The 20,080-nt window shown below is 34.6% G+C and overlaps 1 protein-coding gene, 1 long non-coding RNA gene and 1 pseudogene across 4 annotated transcripts; all 3 read right to left on the bottom strand.

Annotated features, from left to right (window-relative positions):
* Window positions 1-2,820: 2,820 nt before the first annotated feature.
* LOC126969927 (uncharacterized) lies at window positions 2,821-3,764 on the bottom strand. Its single transcript, XR_007730495.1, has 2 exons — window positions 3,110-3,764; window positions 2,821-3,020 (listed from the first exon to the last, which is right to left on the bottom strand). It is a non-coding gene; the product is annotated as an uncharacterized LOC126969927 (long non-coding RNA).
* Window positions 3,765-6,127: 2,363 nt separating this feature from the next.
* Window positions 6,128-8,578, bottom strand: LOC126969919 (uncharacterized; annotated as a pseudogene).
* Window positions 8,579-8,646: 68 nt separating this feature from the next.
* Window positions 8,647-18,994, bottom strand: LOC126969386 (nucleolar protein dao-5-like). Of its 3 annotated transcripts, none has more exons than XM_050814795.1 (7): window positions 18,817-18,994; window positions 18,442-18,515; window positions 15,492-15,615; window positions 12,224-13,561; window positions 11,460-11,549; window positions 10,655-10,780; window positions 8,647-9,318 (listed from the first exon to the last, which is right to left on the bottom strand). In XM_050814795.1, the coding sequence occupies exons 1-7, from the start codon at window positions 18,901-18,903 to the stop codon at window positions 9,163-9,165; spliced, it is 1,995 nt and encodes a 664-aa protein (XP_050670752.1). In that variant the 5' UTR covers window positions 18,904-18,994; the 3' UTR covers window positions 8,647-9,162. The 3 variants fall into 3 exon arrangements, with proteins under 3 accessions (XP_050670752.1, XP_050670737.1, XP_050670746.1); XM_050814780.1 differs by lacking the exon at window positions 10,655-10,780 and adding an exon at window positions 10,018-10,491 and having other exon boundaries at window positions 9,169-9,318; XM_050814789.1 differs by lacking the exon at window positions 10,655-10,780 and adding an exon at window positions 10,018-10,491 and having other exon boundaries at window positions 9,169-9,318; window positions 12,224-13,555.
* Between the last annotated feature and the right edge of the window lie 1,086 nt (window positions 18,995-20,080).

The following is a 20,080-nucleotide window of genomic DNA, read 5'->3' as shown; positions in this document are numbered from 1 at the left end:
ACCTACTGCAGAAAAACTGGAGCTATTGTATTTTTTTCTTTCAAATGATTGATATATTTTGTAATTTTTTTTTTCAATCTGTACTAAGAAATGGACAGCTCGTTTTTTCCTTCGGTTATACTGCGAAAACTACTAAACCGATCGAAATAATAGACGAAAAGAATTTAAACACTACCTACGTTCAATAATACATATACCATAAGATCCAGTGTGTTTCGGAGAAGGTTTTGTATGTTTTGAATGGTGCTACCTGGAAGAATAGGTATACTACTGCAAGGTTCCCTCTTTTTAGGTTTAGTGTACTTTGTGAATAACATTGTGCATGTTTTAAGAATTTCAACTTGCTTGAAAGCGTTTAAGTGATCATTGCCGCACACATTCTCCTGAGAGGAATCACACAAGCATTGCCGGCCTTTCAGAAGTGTTAAAAAACACACAACTTTACTAACAGGCATAATGGCATTTATTTTCTCAAAATTTATTCCTTTAGAATTCTTTTTGATGTCATTTCTAATACTACTACCGCGTCGGAAAGAAATGGCGCTCCGAGAGACAAGAAGTGGCGCAAGAAACTCTCCCAGCATTCCTTTTTTGCGCTCTTTTTAATAAAATATACAATATTGTTCTGTGATTGTTATTGCTAGAAAATAATCAAATTTTAGTCCCAGGCTGTCCGATCACTTAGTGGCTCTTATACCAATACATGCCCGTCAGCGTCAGTTGCTGACAAATCAACCAGATGACCTTCCATTTAACATACGTAACAATTATAAGGGGCAACATCTGCTCATAAGTGACTTAAAGATCAATTTTCTCACATGCCTGTAGTTTTTTGCACCAACACTCACAACAGCAGGTAAAACAGTTTCACTATTTTGTGTCAGAAATAGATTTGGTAGTAGGTACTGCCACAACAAACTGAACATACAGAAATTCCTCTGGTGACTGGAGATGAGGATCTTATGAGGACAGCAGCCCAGGACCTGTGGATAAAAGGGCCCCCTGAGCCTATAGAAATTGGACAATATTAAGAAAAGGTAATAATAACTACAGTAGACAAAATTTTTTTGCAATAATAATATTTCAGTTGCTGTTTATATTATGTGTAATATCATTATATAAAATTATTATTGTAATTTTTATTATACTATGTTACTTATTTTCAAAAAACAGATTTATAAGATCAGTAATTGGTTGCCCTTAAACAGCCTATGTTTAAAATCTAGACAAGCACTCCGGGTTTAACCCAATCCAAGCCTATAATAAAAAGACTGCTTGTGTGGCAGTAATGTTAAGCAGGAAAGCTTAAGTATACAAACCAGGACCCTAACAGAGTGGTGCCAACTTAATAAGCACAATTCAATCCTGGGTGATCCAATAGTGTGTAAATTCTGTAACATTGCTCGTGACACCCTGATGCATATTTTATCATAGGCACATAGGTGAATTTGCTAGAAACTATCATAACCATAATGTTACTGATAAAAATTAACTTCGACTGAACTCAATATCATTGTGTAGCTAATGACATTATATTATAAATTAAAATGAATAAGCCTATGAAATAATAACTATTGTATGATTGATGTTAATTTATGTTTGCTTGGGATGTATATCTTCTTTTAGTATAGAACAGTATATTATAATTGTTACAGAAATTAAAATGTGAACTATGTATTCCACTATAAGTTTGCATGCCTTATGGGTTAGGATAAGAGCACCTGTTAATTATAAGCCAACAACATCTTATTATTACCTTATCTTGCAAATAAAGATGATTTGATTTGATTTACTACCAGGAACAGAGATAAACTTATAATGCCTACTACTTGCCTAAGTCAAGTAAGTAAGTCTGTTGTAGGGCAATGTATATCCTTTTACAACAAGATTCCACAAAATGTTCAAAACAAAAGTATTACAAAAGAATTGTTTAAAATGTTTGTGTGGTAAAGGTAACTATAACATAAATGACTTTCTTAATGATACCACAGATTGGGAATGGAGCGACCACCCTCAGGTTATTTGCTGAGTAACCTGAGTTGATGCGCCCATTCTTCTCAGGTCTGAGGCATTCGTTTTGGAATAGGTGGTAGTTTTTGACTTTCAATAAGTGATGTCACATCCTATTTTGAATAAAAATATTTGAATTTGAATTGAATTTCAAATGAGGTCCTTAAATGCATAAAAGGCATTTATGTTCTCATTCCTTTAATTAAAATTCATTTTGATGTCATTTCTACTATACTAGATACTACTATGGCGCTCTGAGAGAGACAAAGTGGCACAAGAAACTCTCTCAGCATTCTTTTTTTGCACTCTTTTTAATAAAAATATACATTTTTTTACTGTCATTGCTATTGCTATAAAATTATCATAATCTAGTCCCAGGCCATCCGATTACTTAGATATTCAGCTGTGGAGTAGTATAAAGATATTATGTAGCATCTGTTAGCTAAGACCAATTCTGCAACTAAGATACATTACTTCACTGCAAAAGTAATAAGTAGATTCATTAATAGGAATCAAATTTACAAATGATAACCATAAAAATAATAGTATAATAATTACAATAACTGGTTATGGCATTATTAATTCTATATCTAGTTGATAGGCTTTACATAAATAAATCTCTCTGACACTAATGAGTGAAGTCTGGAAACATCCACCATATTACTGATAATATTTCATATATCCCCTATGAATCTGAATATAATCAGTATAGTAAAAAAATATAATTGATAATTATTAAGAATTCTGCAGATCCTTACTAAAAATGATAATTAATAAGAAGTAAGATATGATTCAAATAAAGATACAAAATAGAATTATTGATTAACTATTTACTTCTGAATAAGTATCAACAATATGTACTTTTGTTACTATAGGTTATATTCTATTAATTACAATAAAGATAATTTATTGTGTCATGAAAAATTATATGAAACACCTACATCTATTTTAACGATAAAGGTGATGTCTGTTCTTGATTGGGTTCTTCACCGAACATGAATCTTGAAATTCTGGAAACAAGATAGTTATTATGTAAAGTAACTTTTAAATATAATAATATGAAGTTTTATGTAATTAATATAGGAATACAGATGATTACCTTTTCCAATTAATTCCCATTCCAATAAATGTAAACGTAAGAAATCCGTGCCAGAGGACTGTTATAGCTGGCACTGGCTGTTGTTTGTGGCCAAATTTTTTAAAAGTTCTCCGGCTTTGTAGTAGTATCTCTTTGTATAACAGCCGCATTCCGAACAAAACTTTAAAACAATAAAATAAATAAATAGATAAAAAAGCGAATTTATTTTGTTGTCAAGACTAAGAACTTAGAACAGATGATAACAAATAACATCTAATTATTAATTAATCATTGGACTTTATTTTTTTGTAAATTTCATTTTGTATTAAATATGTTTTATTGTAAATTGTTGTTTCTAATACAAAATAATAATAAATCAATAATAAGATTTAAACTTTATGCAAGGTTTAAACTTTTACACTATCAGCTGAGAATGACGTAGGACTCGTTATGACAGACTGACGTTAAAAACATTTATTTTATGTCAAATCAAATACAAAATGACAGCTTGAATTTGACATAGAATAATCCAAAATTTGGATGTGATTGATTGTTCACTCCGCTATAAAATGAAGAATTTGACCTACAATTTTACTTTTAAAATTACAGATAGGACACGAGTGATGGTAACAACTTAGTGTTTCTATTACTAAAGTAATCTCTGTAATCAATTCTTAATGTAAGTGTTTATTATTATTAAATGTAATGTGTTTAAATGACCAAGTCGTTTTAAAAGATCTGACTTCTAGGCATGTACTGAGGCAAAAATAAATGCGTTTTTACAAATAAAATGGTTTCAAATTATTGTTTTGCATTTCAAGATAGAGAAGGTGAGATATTTCCGTCTATTTGCAGTGCCTGCGTTTTGCGTAGGTTAGTAACGTCAAGGTATTGCTGTGCATTAATATACCCATAGTTTTAACACATATATATATATAGACACATAGTTTCCACGTCTCGCGTGTTTGTATTTTTATTAGAGAATAACATGATGTGTATGATTTGAATGAACCCAGATGTTTTATTTAAATCCGACCGGGCAACTAACTACAGAATTTGAAGCTCAACTAAGAACTTGCTCGGCAATGCATCATACTATTTAAGGCCCCAATACGGATATATAACACTTTTGATGCCCAAAAGCATTAACATATTAAAAGCCGAAATGCAGCGTTTCAACTACATAAAAACATGCATGTATACTAAAATTTCTAACTGTACGTAGAGAAGGATATGCCGAATTCCACCTTCGCACGACACGCCACAAGTTAGGATATCATCCTCACCATCTGGATGTGTGGCGGTCCTCCACAGTGCGGTTTACAAGGAGCTTTCTGCCACGTACTACAAAGCTGTGGAATGAACTTTCTTGTGTGGTGTTTCCGGGACGATACGACATGGGTACCTTCAAAAAAAGCGCGTACACCTTCCTTAAAGGTCGGCAACGCTCCTGTGATTCCTCTGGTGTTGCAAGACAGTGTGGGCGGCGGTGATCACTTAACAACAGGTGACCCGTACGCTCGTTTGTCCTCCTATTCCATAAAAAAAAAAGGATACCTACCACATACTAGGCATGTTGTTGAGTTAGGAACCTCTCGCTAAATAATATGCCGATTAATAAAACCCACCTTTTTTCTGATTTTAATCTCTTCCAAGCCTTGACTATGCGTTGCTCTCACTGCCCCTTAGCAACTACATCTACGGCATTTAAACAGGTAATAATGTGTACCCTATAACGCGCTAGTGATTCCGCATTTTGGGTGTATTCCCGTATAAAGCATTTTTACGTCATCGTAATAATAATTAATCATAATTCGTAACAAGTATTTCTTAAGTATTGTAAGGTTTTTGATACACAAATTGAATAAAATAATTTAATTTTGTATTGACACAATAGATACACTTGCAAAGGAATGCGAAGCTAATTATAGACTGGACAAATCAGTATAGATTTCACGGTACATATATATATATATATATATATGTGGGGAATCCCCGGTTATATGGCGATATTCCCGTGTTATGCAGAGTATAGAAATCGCGTAATAATAAAACACGTCATGAGGCTACCGCGTTATATTATATTATCATCTAATTCTAATATATAAAATTCTAGTGTCGCGGTGTTCGTTACTAATCTCCTTCTTAACGGCTGAACCGATTTGTATTAAATTTTGTGAGCATATTGGGTAGGTCTGAGAATCAGCCAACATCAACTTTTACACCCCAAACATTTTTTTTATTTATTTATATGGCGATACAACGTTTGCCGGATCTGCTAGTATGTTTAAGGGTCCGTTCACACAGACCGGCTCGGAGAGCATCGGCCTGCTTTTTTCTTTTCACACAGACCGGGTCGTATACGCTTGGAATTGGCCGGAGCGGAGCCGCCAACTATTTCACATCGACCGGCTGGAAGAGATCTGAAAGCGGGTGCGGTTGGATGTGCTCGGAGCCGGTCGGATGCGCTCGGAGTCGGGTGGATACACTACAAAGGCAGTGCCAGTATTCCGCGCAGTCTAAGTTTTGTTTTCGGTGTGTTAACGTGTGCTTTTCGAAACATGGATTTAGATAGCTCCGACGAAGAAATATATTTGTTAGCAAGATTACTTGAAATAGAACATAGGAAACGTAAGCGCAAGCGGAAACAAATATGGGTAAAACATATTTGGAAAAACAGACTAATCCATGGGGAGTTTCACACCATTTTCGAGGAATTGAAGAGAGATAGCCTAAAATTTTATGAGTATTATCGTATGGAATATTGGCAATTTTTGAAATTGACAGATTTGTTAAGAGTACATATAACAAAAAAGACTACAAATTATCGTTGCACCATTACAGCCGAAGAAAGGTTAACGGTAACTTTAAGGTAAATAAAAAACAATTATTTATACTAATCATGTTATTTAGATCACAAAATCACAGCCCTCCATTTATTAAGCATTGTTTACGTTAATGAAATGTAAATTACTTATACTAATCATGTTAAATAACACAAACATCTAAATAGATCACAAAATCACAGCCTTCCATTTATTAAGCATTATTTACGTTAATGAAATGTAATTAAATAGTACAGATTTGTGTGTGTTTAATTATTATTATTATAATTATTATTGTTTTTGATTGTTTATTATTTTGTATTTTGTGTGCTGGTATTGTACCCGTAAGTAGTCTGATCTGGATAGTTTTGAGGAATATAGGTTTCGTTTGACACTAGGTAAGTAGATTGATTAGTCGATGGCGGTGAATTTATAGACAAAGAATAATTCAAATCTGTACTATTTTCATACAGACTTAATTCAGCTTCATTAACAATGTTAAACACGCGCCTTTTAATTCATGCTTGGACTTCTTTTGGGAATGTTTCCACTGTATCTGACATAGACAAAAAAAAATTACGTAATGCCTTGTCACGGGGTGTAGTATTTCTTTTTTCTTCAAGATACTCTTCGAAAACCGTAGCAACATCTTTGCTTAAGCGTGGTCTCTTTTTCGAGCCAGAAGTACTTGCAAGCGATTCAACTTCAGAATGGTCAGAACGTTTAGATGATGTCGATGGTGGTGGTATTGGTGTGCCAGGCTCTGAATCATCCGATGATAATGTTACATTAGATATTTGGTTTCGATTGCGAAAAAATGGTATTATAAAAGAAAGTTCTTTTTCAAATTTTATCAATTTGGACGTAGTTGCACCATCGCCACTCTTGCCTTTTCGGTTATAATAGGCTTTTCTGAAGTTATCTCGCAGTTTCTTCCAACGATCCTGGCACTGCGTCACTGGAAAGAACAGAAATGAAAAATTAATAACATAACTCTTTTTTATTTTATAGTTCGTTTTGGTACGGCAGTCTTATATTTCTATTTTGTGTGTTTGTTTTATTTTTACAGATTCCTCATCACTGGTTGCAGTTTCAAAAACTTGTCATTTAATTTTCGAATGGGAATTTCTACAGTTCATTCAATTATTCATGAGACAATCAGAGTAATTTGTGATGTTTTGATGCCCATAGTTATGCAGATGCCAGATGAAGAAATGTGGGAAAAGGTTTCACGTGATTTCTTTAATATTTGGAATTTTCCTAACTGTTTGGGCGCTATAGACGGAAAGCATGTCAATATACAGGCACCAGATAATAGTGGAAGCTTATACTATAATTATAAAAACTTTTTCAGTACAGTGTAACTAGCTGTGGTCGACGCGAAATACAGTTTTTTAATTGTTGATGTCGGATCATATTGTAAAAATAGCGACGGCGGAATTTTACAGAATTCAAAATTTTGGAAAAAACTCAACACCAATAAGTTAAAGCTGCCCCCAAATAAACCTCTACCTAGTACCACTGAAAGCTTACCACATGTTTTTATAGGAGACGAGGCATTTCCTTTGAGCAATAATATATTGCGGCCGTATCCAAGAGAACAAGCAAGAACAGAATTATCAAAAAAAGTATTTAATCTGCGTTTAAGCAGGGCAAGAAAAGTCGTAGAATGTGCATTTGGAATGCTAACTCAAAGATTTGAAATTTATCAAAAACGAATGAAAATTCAGCCGAAGTACTGTGATTTAATTATATTAGCAACTACATGTTTACATAATTTTTTAATAGAAAATCGGACGCCAGGACAAGAGAATGAATTTCACAGCAATATAAATTTATTAACAGCAATAACAGACAATAATAATGAAAACAGTTCTAATAGCGACGCAGTTCTAACCACAAGGAATAAATTTAAGGATTATTTTTCATCAAGTGGTGCTTTAGATTGGCAAGATCAAGTGGCTACGCGAGTTTCTTAAGTTATATTTAATAAAAATTGTCTACTACATAAGTATATTCTAACGATCAGATACTCAAACGAGTTTTTAAAGTAAGGGCGCATTTAAACTCATGTTATTCCTATTTTGACTTTGAATCTAACACGTCGCAGCACGAGTTTAAGAAGCCCTTGCTTTAAAATTCGTTTGAGTATCTGGGGGTAGGTGTAAAACAATGAAAACCTTACTTACCACTTATTCCGAGACATTTGCTAATTTCCTCCCATGCATTGTCTTTCATTATCCGATCGCTATATGATGGCTTGGTTATGTCAAATAAACACTCATATTTTGACACGAGTATTATTAATTTTTCATCATTCATCTTTTCGTACAAGTACGCACAACTATTACGTTCAAATGTTGCTATCAAAATGGCAGTCGGCGCGGCCGCAGCGGGCACGCAATCGGAGCCCATCGGCTGCGCGAGCGAGAAAGAGCACGCAATCGGAGCCGACAGGCTGCGCAAGCGAGAAAGAGCACGCAATCAGAGCCGATCGGCTGCGCGAGCGAGAAAGAGCACGCAAGCGGAGCCGGTCGGCTCCTTTTATTACTTCACACGAAGCGCGTTCAGGCATTTTTAATGACAAAAAAGGTGCAAATGCAAAAATAAACTTTACTACAATCACTCAAAACACTGTTTCCAACGTGATAAAAATCTGCTCTCCTCTCCGAGCCGGTCTGTGTGAACGGACCCTAAAATAAATTAAAAGAGTACAGAAATAAAAATAATACATACCACTTACATATTTATTCAAATGCATTATCTTACATTATTCTGAAAGGCGGTCTTATTACACTATAACCACAAAAAACTCATCAAGGTTAACCTTGGTGCAATAGTTAACATAACTTATAAGCTATGTATGTACAAAATACACTTATCAATCTTACACTAATGAAGAAATGACTTTATTTACAATATAAGCATTAGATCAATGTCCATAAAATTAAACATATTATCAATGATACCAATGTATCTTTATAGTATAAACCTATTCATATTAATCCACAACTTTTAAAATTTTGAAATATTTATACCACAGTATTAAATAAGGCAAACCATCAGATGCTTCGATGTTATATGAAAGTCATTATTATAAAATTATTGATGAGTAATTCACTCATAATCTTCATCATGTTAGAGATGAAAGCATGCGTAGGAGCGCCTTAGATAAAATGTCGAATCTAAATAATAAACTAATTAAAAAATGAATGTCACTGGGTCTTTGCATTAAATTAATATCAGAAACTAATCTTCAAACTTGATGGAATGGACACCCGTGTCTATTGCGCCACCGCGATACGAGCCTCGTTTTTTCTTAGTTTTCTCATGTTTGAATGACTTGCCGCGTGTGTGCTTCAAGTCAAGGTTGGCACGTTCTCCCCATGACCCACGAGCTCCACTCTGAAACAGGATAATTGTTTTATTTATTGATCAGATACCAGTGGGAGGCTCCTTTGCACAGGATGCCGGCTAGATTATGGGTACCACAACGGCGCCTATTTCTGCCGTGAAGCAGTAATGTGTAAGCATTACTGTGTTTCGGTCTAAAGGACGCCGTAGCTAGTGAAATTACTTGGCAAATGAGACTTAACATCTTATGTCTCAAGGTGACGAGCGCAGTTGTGTGCCATTCAGAATTTTTGGGGTCTTTCAAGAATCCTGAGAATTGATACGCCCTGCCGGTGCAGTGCCAGCATTGTAATGGACAGGGCGTATCAATTACCATCAGCTGAATGTCCTGCTCGTCTTGTACCTTATTTTCAAAAAAAAAAAAAAAAAAAATAGTTGGAATAAGTGTGGGTCTGATCGAAAAAGAATGATATCCAAATATAGAAAACGGAAAAGGCCATTTGACGAAACCAGCTACAATCAAAACTATATTGTACAGTTTTTTACTCATTTTCTTAGATAACGCCATTTTGGTTTTGTAAAATAGCCTATGTGAACTCAAGTGATTACTCGGGAGTTATAACGTATTAAACTCGGTGTGAGTGTAGGTAACTCGAACGAACTCTTTTTCTCTAAAAGGGGGGAATGTATGTAATTTTATGCTTCAAATCATTAAAAAATATCGATTGTAACCTAAGATTACAGGCTTACCTACTAATCGAAAACAATTTTCTTGTTTTGACCACCAGAGTCGCTACCAAAGCTCTTTCTATCATTGTAGTTCTGGTGTCCACCTCTGTCACCTCCTCCCCACGAGTGCCTGTCCCCGCGGCCACCCCATCCCCCCCGACCTCCCCTATCGCCGCCTCCTCGGCCACCTCCACGGAATCCTCTACCGCCCCTGTCGCCACCCCTGCCTCCTCTATCGCCACCCCGGCCTCCCCTATCAAAACCACCCCGTCCTCCCCTATCAAAACCACCGCGGCCTCCTCTTCCACCCCTACCCCCTCTATCATTGAAGCCGCCACGACCACCAAAACCACCCCTTCCACGGTCCCCATCACCCCTGTTGAAATTGCCTCTTTTGTTGAACCCCCCACGGTTAAAGCCACCTCGGCCACCATTGTTGAAACTTCGGTTTTCTGAATCTTCCTCACCATTCTCTTCTTCACCGTCTTCGCCCTCCTGACAGGAATAAATATAATGATAAAACCAAGACAACCCTATGTATTTAAAAGGTTTTCAACTAAGGAAATGCCCGAAATGGTCAACCATGTGACTAAAAATTACAATCCTTTCTAATTGTACATGGAGTTGCCTCAGCTTTTCACAAATTTAGGGCATTTACCTTAGCTTCAAACGAATTATCTTTAAGTCTAGGATCCACTTCTACTTTATCAGTGACAACCCTTCTAAATGGTACTGGTTTAGTTACATCTCCATTTTCTCTTGGTGTAGACACAACATGTGTACCCTAAAATTGATGAAATTTTTAATTACAATATCCCAAGAAAAATATTTTTCAGTAATGAGTGGTGCCTATGTTGAGTTTTTGTAAGCGTATAAAGTAAATTTGCAAAAACTGTACTGCTCTAAAAACATCAATATTATTTAGTCACTACTCATGATTCGTGAGCTATGTAATGTAGATTAAGTTATCACCTTACTTACATAAGTAAGTTGAAACATGCGAGTATATTGTTGCAACACATTGTACAAAATATATTCGTAAAATGGTATTAAATAAAAAAGTGGCATGATCAGTGTCTTGATATTATTTTCAATAAAGCTCAACTTATCCAAAGTGGGTTTTGACATTTGCTAGTGAAATTTTTTGGCTTGGCTAAATTGAGCTAATTAGCTTAAAGAGAAACCACTCTAATAGGAAGACTAGAACATTTATACATCTAGATAGACTGACAGTGACAGCTGTGAAATTGTCGAAAAAAAATTGAGGTTGACAGCTAACCTCTATTTTGAGCAGTGCAGACACTAAATCGCGAGTGTACAACATAGCTTATCACACACACTAAAGTATTAAACCTGGCCTGTTTTTATCGGTTGTCTAACAGCAAGAGACTATCTAGACATAATATAAATTATCTAAGATAGACCTACATTTCTACATACTTTTTAAAAATTTTAATTATTACCTTCACAAAATTGCTGTACGGCTTTTTGGAAGGTGTTGCTTCATCATCATCTGTAGCTTTGCGTTTCTTGCCTTGATTTATGTTATTTGCCTGTAATGTTCAAAAGTTTGAAATATTCTTTTTTATTGTTCACAGCATCACCAAGTCATATCTTGAAAAAAAATTATATTGACACATTGTCAATTTCTACTAATTTGTTTCGGTCTGAAGGGTGCTAGCTATTGAAATAACTTGGCAAATTAGATTTAACATCTTATGTCTCTAGGTGACAAGCGCAGTTGTAGTTCCACTCAGAATTTTTGGGTCTTTCAAAAATCCTGAGAGGCACTGCATTGTAATGGGCAGGGCTTATCAATTACCATCTGAATTATCAGCTGAACATTCTGCTTGTCTAATCTCTTATTTTTATTAAAAAAAACCTGTATCTAACAATTTTGAAGGGTTATATATTAATATTAGTGTAGTAGTAGCACAGTTGTGTACATTGTGGCGTTAACTATTGTGAAAGGTTATAGTAATCGCTATTACTATTACTTTATAACGCTTTATAGCATAAATTTTTCCAGGTTTTAAGTATTCCTAGCATTACCAACAGGAACAACAAAAGTATTTTGTAATGAAAGGAGTCACAACTTATGCATGTTTTTCTAGAACTTGATATTAAGTGGAACTGAACAAATAGACATTCTTTATGCAGGTCACAAAACAAAATTGATAAATTACTTCCAGTCTTAGCAGTAAATTGACAAATTATAAAAAATTACCTTTATTACTTGTTTAGGGGCATCAACTTCATCTTCACTGTCATCTGATGATGACTCTGAAGCATTTTTGTTCTTTGCTGGGGCACTCACAGTTTTGGCAGGTGTAGTGGCAAGTTTTGGTATTTTAGCACTTTTTGGTTTGTCATCATCACTACTATCATCATCTGATGAGGATTCCTTTGCTTTGGTTTTTGATGGTTTTGTAATAGGTGTTGGAGCCACTTTATTTTGCTTTTCATCCTCACTGCTATCATCACTGTCCTCAGATGATGACTCTTTTTTAGCTTTTGGTGCAGGTTTTTGGGCTACTTTAGGTTTCTCATCCTCACTGCTGTCATCACTATCATCTGACGATTCCTTCTTAGCACTGGCCTTTGCAGGTGCAGTAACCTTGGCAGGTGTGGGTTTAGATGTAGGTTTTGGGGCTACTTTAGGTTTCTCATCTTCACTGCTTTCATCACTATCATCTGATGACTCTTTCTTAGCAACAGTTTTTGCAGGTGTTGCAACTTTAGCTGGAGTGGCCTTTAGTGCTGGTTTTGATACAGCCTTAGGTGTTTCATCATCACTGCTGTCATCACTATCATCAGAAGACTCTTTCTTTGCAATGGCCTTTGCAGGGGTGGCTTTAGGTGCTAGTTTCTGAGCAACTTTAGGTTTCTCATCTTCACTGCTGTCATCACTGTCATCTGATGATTCTTTCTTATTGCTGGCCTTTACAGATGCTGCCATCTTAGCTGGTGTGGCTTTGGCTGTTGGTTTTTGGGCAGCTTTGGGTTTTTCCTCTTCACTGCTGTCATCACTATCATCTGATGATTCCTTCTTCGCAATTACTTTTGCGGGTGTTGTAGGTTTAGCTGGTTTGGCTTTGGCTGTTGGTTTTTGGGCTGCTTTGGGTTTTTCCTCTTCACTGCTGTCATCACTATCATCTGATGATTCCTTCTTAGCAATTACCTTTGCTGGTGTTGCAGCTTTAGCAGGTGTGGCTTTGGCTGTTGGTTTTTGGGTAGCCTTGGGTTTTTCCTCTTCACTGCTGTCATCACTATCATCTGAAGAATCCTTCTTAACAATTCCCTTTGCAGGTGCAGCAGCCTTAGCAGGAGTGGGTTTAGGGGTTGGTTTTGGGGCTACTTTAGGTTTTTCATCCTCACTGCTGTCATCACTATCATCTGATGACTCTTTTTTAGCAACAGCTTTTGTAGGTGTTGCCTTTGGTGCTGGTTTTGATACAGCCTTAGGTTTCTCATCATCACTGCTGTCATCACTATCAGATGATTCCTTTTTCTTTGTTACTTTTGATGGCTTATTTACTTGTTGGGGTTTAACTGGTTGCTGAGCCTAAACATTTTGAAACTTATTACAAAAGAGTAATTTTTTAAATATATATTATATACAAATACACAATAGAATCAGAGGTAGTGACGAATAAAAATAATATTATCATATTTAATCAAATTCTTTTTTTTCATCATATTAAAATAATAGAATAGGTAAGTAGATAGTATTTGACTGTTATAAAATATGAATCAATCTGTTGATATCTCAAATAATTATTTTGGTGTATTAAAATATCATATATCAAAAAGATATCTTATTATATAATGGAAATCAATTGAAACTTTAATATCTTTCAGTGTCTAGTAAATTTATCTTGAATCAAGTGGTTTCATAGTTCAATACCTCTGAACTTAAAGTGTACTAAGTACACTATCTTTGAAACTTACAAACAATATCTTCGAAATTTTAACAAATGATTAAAACACTTATAAATGCAGTTACATGAATATATATAGTAGGGATGTAACAATACCGATATATCGGCGATGCCTATATCGCAGTTTATTTGTCAACCAATACCAAACATTTTGACAAGCACGCGAAGGGATGATGTTATCCACAAATATTCCCAGACAAACAGACCCAAAGAAGTACTGGCATTATGAAGAAAAATTCCCTAAATTGGAAAAGCGTAGAAGTATTCTCAATAGTAGTAGTTTCTTGGCATTACTCTTGATTCCAAATTGCAGTGGGGCCCCCATATTGAAGGATTGGCGAATAGGCTTAGTTCTGCAGCATATGCGGTTAAGAAAATTAGACGGTTAACTGACATAGATACGGCGAGATTAGTATACTTTAGTTATTTTCATAGTATTATGTCCTATGGTATATTGTTATGGGGCAGTGCGGCCGATATTAATACTGTCTATATTTGTGCTGCAGAAGAGGGCTATTCGCGCGATTTATAACCTAGGTCCTAAAGAATCATTGAGAGAAAAATTTAAAGAAATAAACATTTTGACTGTTGCTTCTCAATACATTTTTGATAATGTTTTGTATGTTCATAAGCTCATTGAGGAATTTTCTTGAAACTGTGACATTCATAATGTTAACACGAGGAACAAACATAAACTTGTTGTGCCTACTAATCGGTTGAGTCGAGTTAGTAAGTCTTTTGTTGGGTGATGTATATGCTTCTACAATATGATCCCAGAAAATGTACAAAACAAATGTGTTACGAAATTTAAAAGAATTGTTAAAAAACGTTTGTGTGGGAAAGGTTATTATAGCATAAACGATTTTCTTAATGACACCACGGACTGGGAATAAAGCGAACACCCTCAGGCTCTTTAATTATAAATGTTTATTGTACGATATTACATTGTAATCCATATTTTATATTTAAAAAAAAAGCCCGCTGAGTTTCTTGCGCCCATTCTTCTCAGGTCTGAGGCAATCTCTTTTAAATGGGTGGTAGATTTTGACGTTCAATAAGTGATTTTAAATCCTATTTTGAATATAAATATTTGAATTTGAATAAGATGTGCTCAATTGTATCATGACATTTTTTTTTGAAAGCAGGTCTGAATTAAAATTGTGAAAAAAAATTGTGTCAGTAATTATATTTTTTCTCTATGAATTGAAATATAATAAACACATGACCAATTTTACTGTGCATTTTATAAGTTACTAGCTGATTTGCGTGTTGCTTGATCTTAATGCTTATAAAAATCGTGGTTTCCTGAGGCTTTAATAACTTTAATTCAAGGTATCTCAATTTTTTTTAGAGAAGGGCCAAGTGTCTAAGGAATTAAACTTAAAAGACTTAATTGAAGTTTATTTGGTAGATTTCAATAATATCAAAGATAATGCTCATTAAATGATGTACATAATATTATTTCCAACTTGGTATTATAAATCATTATAAAATGTTCTCCAAAACAGTCAAATACTATAGAATGAATTTCATTGTAAATATAATATGACTTACCTTTGCTTTTGGTGGTTTATCATCCTCAGAGCTGTCAGAATCAGAATCATCTTGTTTCTTGGAAAAACCATTTACTTGAGTAATAGGTTTATTTGGTTTTCCATTTATATTTGAGACATCAGAACTATAATAAAAGAACAGTATTACAACTAATATTATAGTAGGCAATTAATAAACACAGATTTGAATCCTCTCTCAGATAGTATAGGTCTAGAACCCATGATAATTAGTGATAGAGCATTTGACAAGTTGCATGTGAAATTTCAAATAAAATGCATTTTCATATATCACATCTCTTCATTTTGTCTGTGAAATATCACACTCAATGAAATTGAATTGTTCATATATATTCACAATATCATTCAATTATACATAAATAAGATTTTTTATTTATTTAAACAAATGAAAGCAATCATTCATCAAAACATGCATGGCATCAGCAACTCAGAGGATGCCTACTTTACTTAACACAACTTTAGAAACAATGCTGAATCTTCTGGCTGTACACCTTGGAAGATAAGAGGCAGCCCTGTACTGTGGAACACTAAATCTTTGAAATTGAATCTTTGGAAATCCAGCAATTTCTCATACTTAGGGGGTTCCTAAATGAAGTAATCAAAAAGGATCCATGCTGTTTGCATATTTTTTTTACGTGACACATATATATATATCACTTATATTTATATATATGTCACTTTTGGCATTATATATACAAATTTAATTAATTAAATGTACTCAGACAGAACCTGAGTGGCGAGGGGGGTTTGGTACAGCATCATTTATGAATTTTGGTACAAATTAAATTTGTATAATACACAATATCCTCAGGTCATTAAAGTCTGGCACAGGATATACATTGTTTTCAGAAGTTCTAAAAATATAAACATAGCCCCATAGGAGCCCCAGTCATCCAAGCAAAATACATAAGGACCATTGAAGCGGCCAAAGCAAATTTGAAATGAAAGGTAAAGGACTACTCCATCTGGATCCTTTTTAATAGCAAATCAGTGCTACAAGTTCTGAAAAGCAACATTATTACTACATAGCCTATATACAACTGTCACCATTTAAATAATAATAGCAATTACATAACGCCACAATGGTTCAAAGATCCACAATAGTAGCAAGAGGTACAGACTGAATCCGCTCTCCTTTTGAATGCTTAGCATGAGTTATAAGCCACCATACTAAGGAGCTAAATAATAAATACTAGACAGGCAAAAGAAGCTCTGCCACACACACACACAAATTTGTGAAACACATAAATTTGAGTTTTGGAATATAACTCATGTGATAATGGATCATGGGCCATTAAACCATCTGTGTAAATATTGTCCATGACAGCTGACTGTGCATAGCATGAGAGCCACATACTAAAGTCATGGGTGACATTGTGAGAAATGAATAAGAAAGACTAAAGACATGGTGAGGATTGAATAACTACCTACATGTGTTATGATAGGAATGTTATCTGCCCCCAAAATAGACACACAGTTCGTATTTAATAAATATCTTTTGGCCACACAAACAATACTTTTTGGATACCTCAAATTATTTTTGTCACCCCAAAAAAGAAAATACGTGTATATGGAATAACTGGTATTCCACACACTATGTGTGAAATTTGTGTGAAACCTAACAAATAATTGTTCTGATCAATAGTTTGCACAACTCATGTATTTATGAACTATTTTCTGCAAATCCACTTCTACTGTGGGCCTTAAATACAGATTCAAAATGGACCATGAAAAACTCGCTGGGTCTATTTTTGATCTTTTAGGTTTTAACCTTTCCGGATCGGCGCGCTCCGCTCAATGTACACCTTAGATCGGCTAGCATTCGACGCTCGCGCAGCGTTTTCCCCGTGCGTATTATTTTACGTGTAGTTATAAAATGCTTATAACTAGGGTGATTTGAGTGACTGTCACTGAAAGCTATTGAAACAAGCTATAAAACCATGTATAAATTATTCATATTGTCTTTCTTTTTTATTTCACACAGACTTTTCATTCAACAATAAGTGTAAAAATAGGTATATTTTAAAATAAATATTGTTATTATTGTTAATTACTTGTTTTATTTATTTCCTTTTATGTTTTTGTAATGAACATTATATGTTCATTATAAAATAAAGCCAAAATCTCCACAAAGAACAATCTTCGTGCAAAGTCTTGATAACAACCACTTGCTGCGCCGCCCGGGAACAAGTGAACACAAAAGTGCTATGTCCATAAAGCTATGACATCGAATATTGGTGGCCTTGAATCGTAACAGATCGAAATGTGTATGGGACTTCACTCATTCATAACTGTGTAGGCAAATAAACCATCTTGTACACCTAATAAGGGTGAAAACTGGGTGAGGTAAGAGTGCCTTGGGGCACAGCCTCTCTCATTGTTTTTTGAATTACCAGTGCCCGCGGGCACATCCGATGCGGAAAGGTTAATCAACCACGCTGTCCCAGTCACATGGCCATTTTACACACAACCTTTCTTTTCAGATGTGTTTTGTTCATTCATCTTATGAATCCTGAATAATCTAACATTTTTTATTATAAGACAATGTGATAATTAGTGAATCTATCTGCACATACCAGCATACATGCAGTAAAGATCCTATTCATCTCATTTGCCATGTAAAAGAACATTATAGACAAAACATAACATTCTGGCAAAGGCTATAGCGATAAGAACTTGATAAACCGAAAATTTATCAGATAAAAAGCATAAACACTACCCCAAAATATACAAGTTACAACCCCCTTTTTGAACTAATCGAACTCACTATCAAAAACTAGCTTTCTTCATATATAAATATTTATGTTTCACTATAGCCACCCAAGAAAATACAGAATATAGTCATTTCCAATACTTGCTTATCCCGTCCGTTGGGCGGCTTAATGCTTCCCATGATACCTTTCCTTTAAAAACATAAATTTGCTTCTACTTACATGGTGTTTTGTTTCTCTGTAAACTTTTTAAATTTGCTCATGAAACTTTTTGTAATATCTCTCGCACCTGGTTTCTGAAAGTTATAAATACCCAGATATCAAATTTAAATGTTAAGCTTTAACTTCTTCTTAGTTTTCATATTTACTTAACAACACAAAAATAAATATTAATTGGTGAGTTTCGCAAACTAAGCGAAAGCTTACAAATAGTTGATGACTTATTTATCCTGACCACGTTGTGAGTAATTAATACAATTTAACTGTAATAGTTTATTGCTAATAGCTATAAGATTCGTATGACCGCTCAAGACAAAAAATGGCGCACGTGCAAAAGGACACGTGGTTACAAGCATGGAATAGAAGGCTAAAACTTACCGATTTAATTTTAGCTTGAAACTGTTTTCCGAGACCCTTATCAATAGAACTCAGATATTCCCCCACGATTGCTTCCAACTGCTCCATATTATAGATTTAACAATATCTTTATTTAAAATAAAATTATGTCCGGGATCAGAAGCAGCCGCATCGGCCGCAAGAACACATGTGTGATTTGACAATTGACATAGGTACCACAAGTGTTGTAGGGAAACCAGAGTTTTTTTTTTTGGGTCTGTTCATCCATCTGGACAGGCAAAGGGGTCAAAAGCCCATACAGCCAAGTCTTATTTTTATTTTTCTATTCTTCAGTCTTCACTTTACACAGCTTGTTCAAAGTCAAGCTAAGTCTTTATATCATCTTCATCTTCAAACATAAATAGTACAATTTCACATAAAAGTAGTATTTCGTGTTCTTCACGTTTCATTTTCTTCATATACATATAGGTTCGCATGAAAGGCCGAAGCCAAGTCTTTTATTGATAATATTCTTGTTCCAATGAAGATCAAGCTTAAACCCCGGGCGGGTTTAATAATAATAAACTTTTATGATATAATACTAAAATATAAATCTCATATACGTTATAAGAAATATATTATACATGAATTATAAGTAATAATGATGAATATTAGTTGAATATAATTATAAGATGAAACTAATTTAAGGTATAACTACAAATATAATATTTACATTTATACATTAAAATTTACATTATAAACACAAGTCCAATAATAATTTATGGACGAATATGTTTTAAGTCTGTGTAAGGGATTGTGTCAAAAGCCAAGCCGTATATTCAAATTTCGCCTACCGTTGAAACTATAAATTTGTAAAGCGGCACGAAGCAGTCATAAGTTTTCAATAACTGCTGAAGTGAGCGCGGGATGTCTTCAACATTCTTATAAATATCCAAGAGGCAGTCTATCAATGTAAATCTTTGAAGATTATATTGGGGACAGTCAAAAAAAATGTGATCAAGTTTGGATGGATAAATTACAGAATTGACAAGTTGGAGAATCTAAAACACCGATCCTAAATAAATGAGGACCACTACGAGAATGTCTCGGACGTAACCGACAAATTGTGGTGTAAAATTTTCTGTGTAAGTATTTTTTCTTTTTAACAAACCAGGGAGGAGAGATTTCGTTTTTAATGTCGGCTAACCATTTGCCCTTTGTTTGAACAACTTGTTACCAATAATTCTGAAAGTCTTGCAAGAATGTACCTTTAAAATGAGACAGTGCATCTGTGTGTGGTATGGGA

The sequence above is a fragment of the Leptidea sinapis genome, chromosome 1 (assembly GCF_905404315.1).
Source record: "Leptidea sinapis chromosome 1, ilLepSina1.1, whole genome shotgun sequence".
Classification (NCBI taxonomy): Eukaryota; Metazoa; Arthropoda; class Insecta; order Lepidoptera; family Pieridae; genus Leptidea; species Leptidea sinapis.
Note: the sequence above shows the minus strand (reverse complement) of the source record. Positions and strands in the feature narration are given on the sequence as shown.

Excerpts from the sequence above, each read along its gene's own strand:
- LOC126969386 (XM_050814780.1), bottom strand. The coding sequence starts at position 18,903 with ATGGAGCAGTTGGAAGCAATCGTGGGGGAATATCTGAGTTCTATTGAT. Across the intron at positions 13,562-15,491 it reads ATAAACCACCAAAAGCAAAG|GCTCAGCAACCAGTTAAACC; the intron begins GTAAGTCATATT and ends CAAAATGTTTAG. Across the intron at positions 10,492-11,459 it reads CGTACAGCAATTTTGTGAAG|GAGGGCGAAGACGGTGAAGA; the intron begins GTAATAATTAAA and ends TATTCCTGTCAG.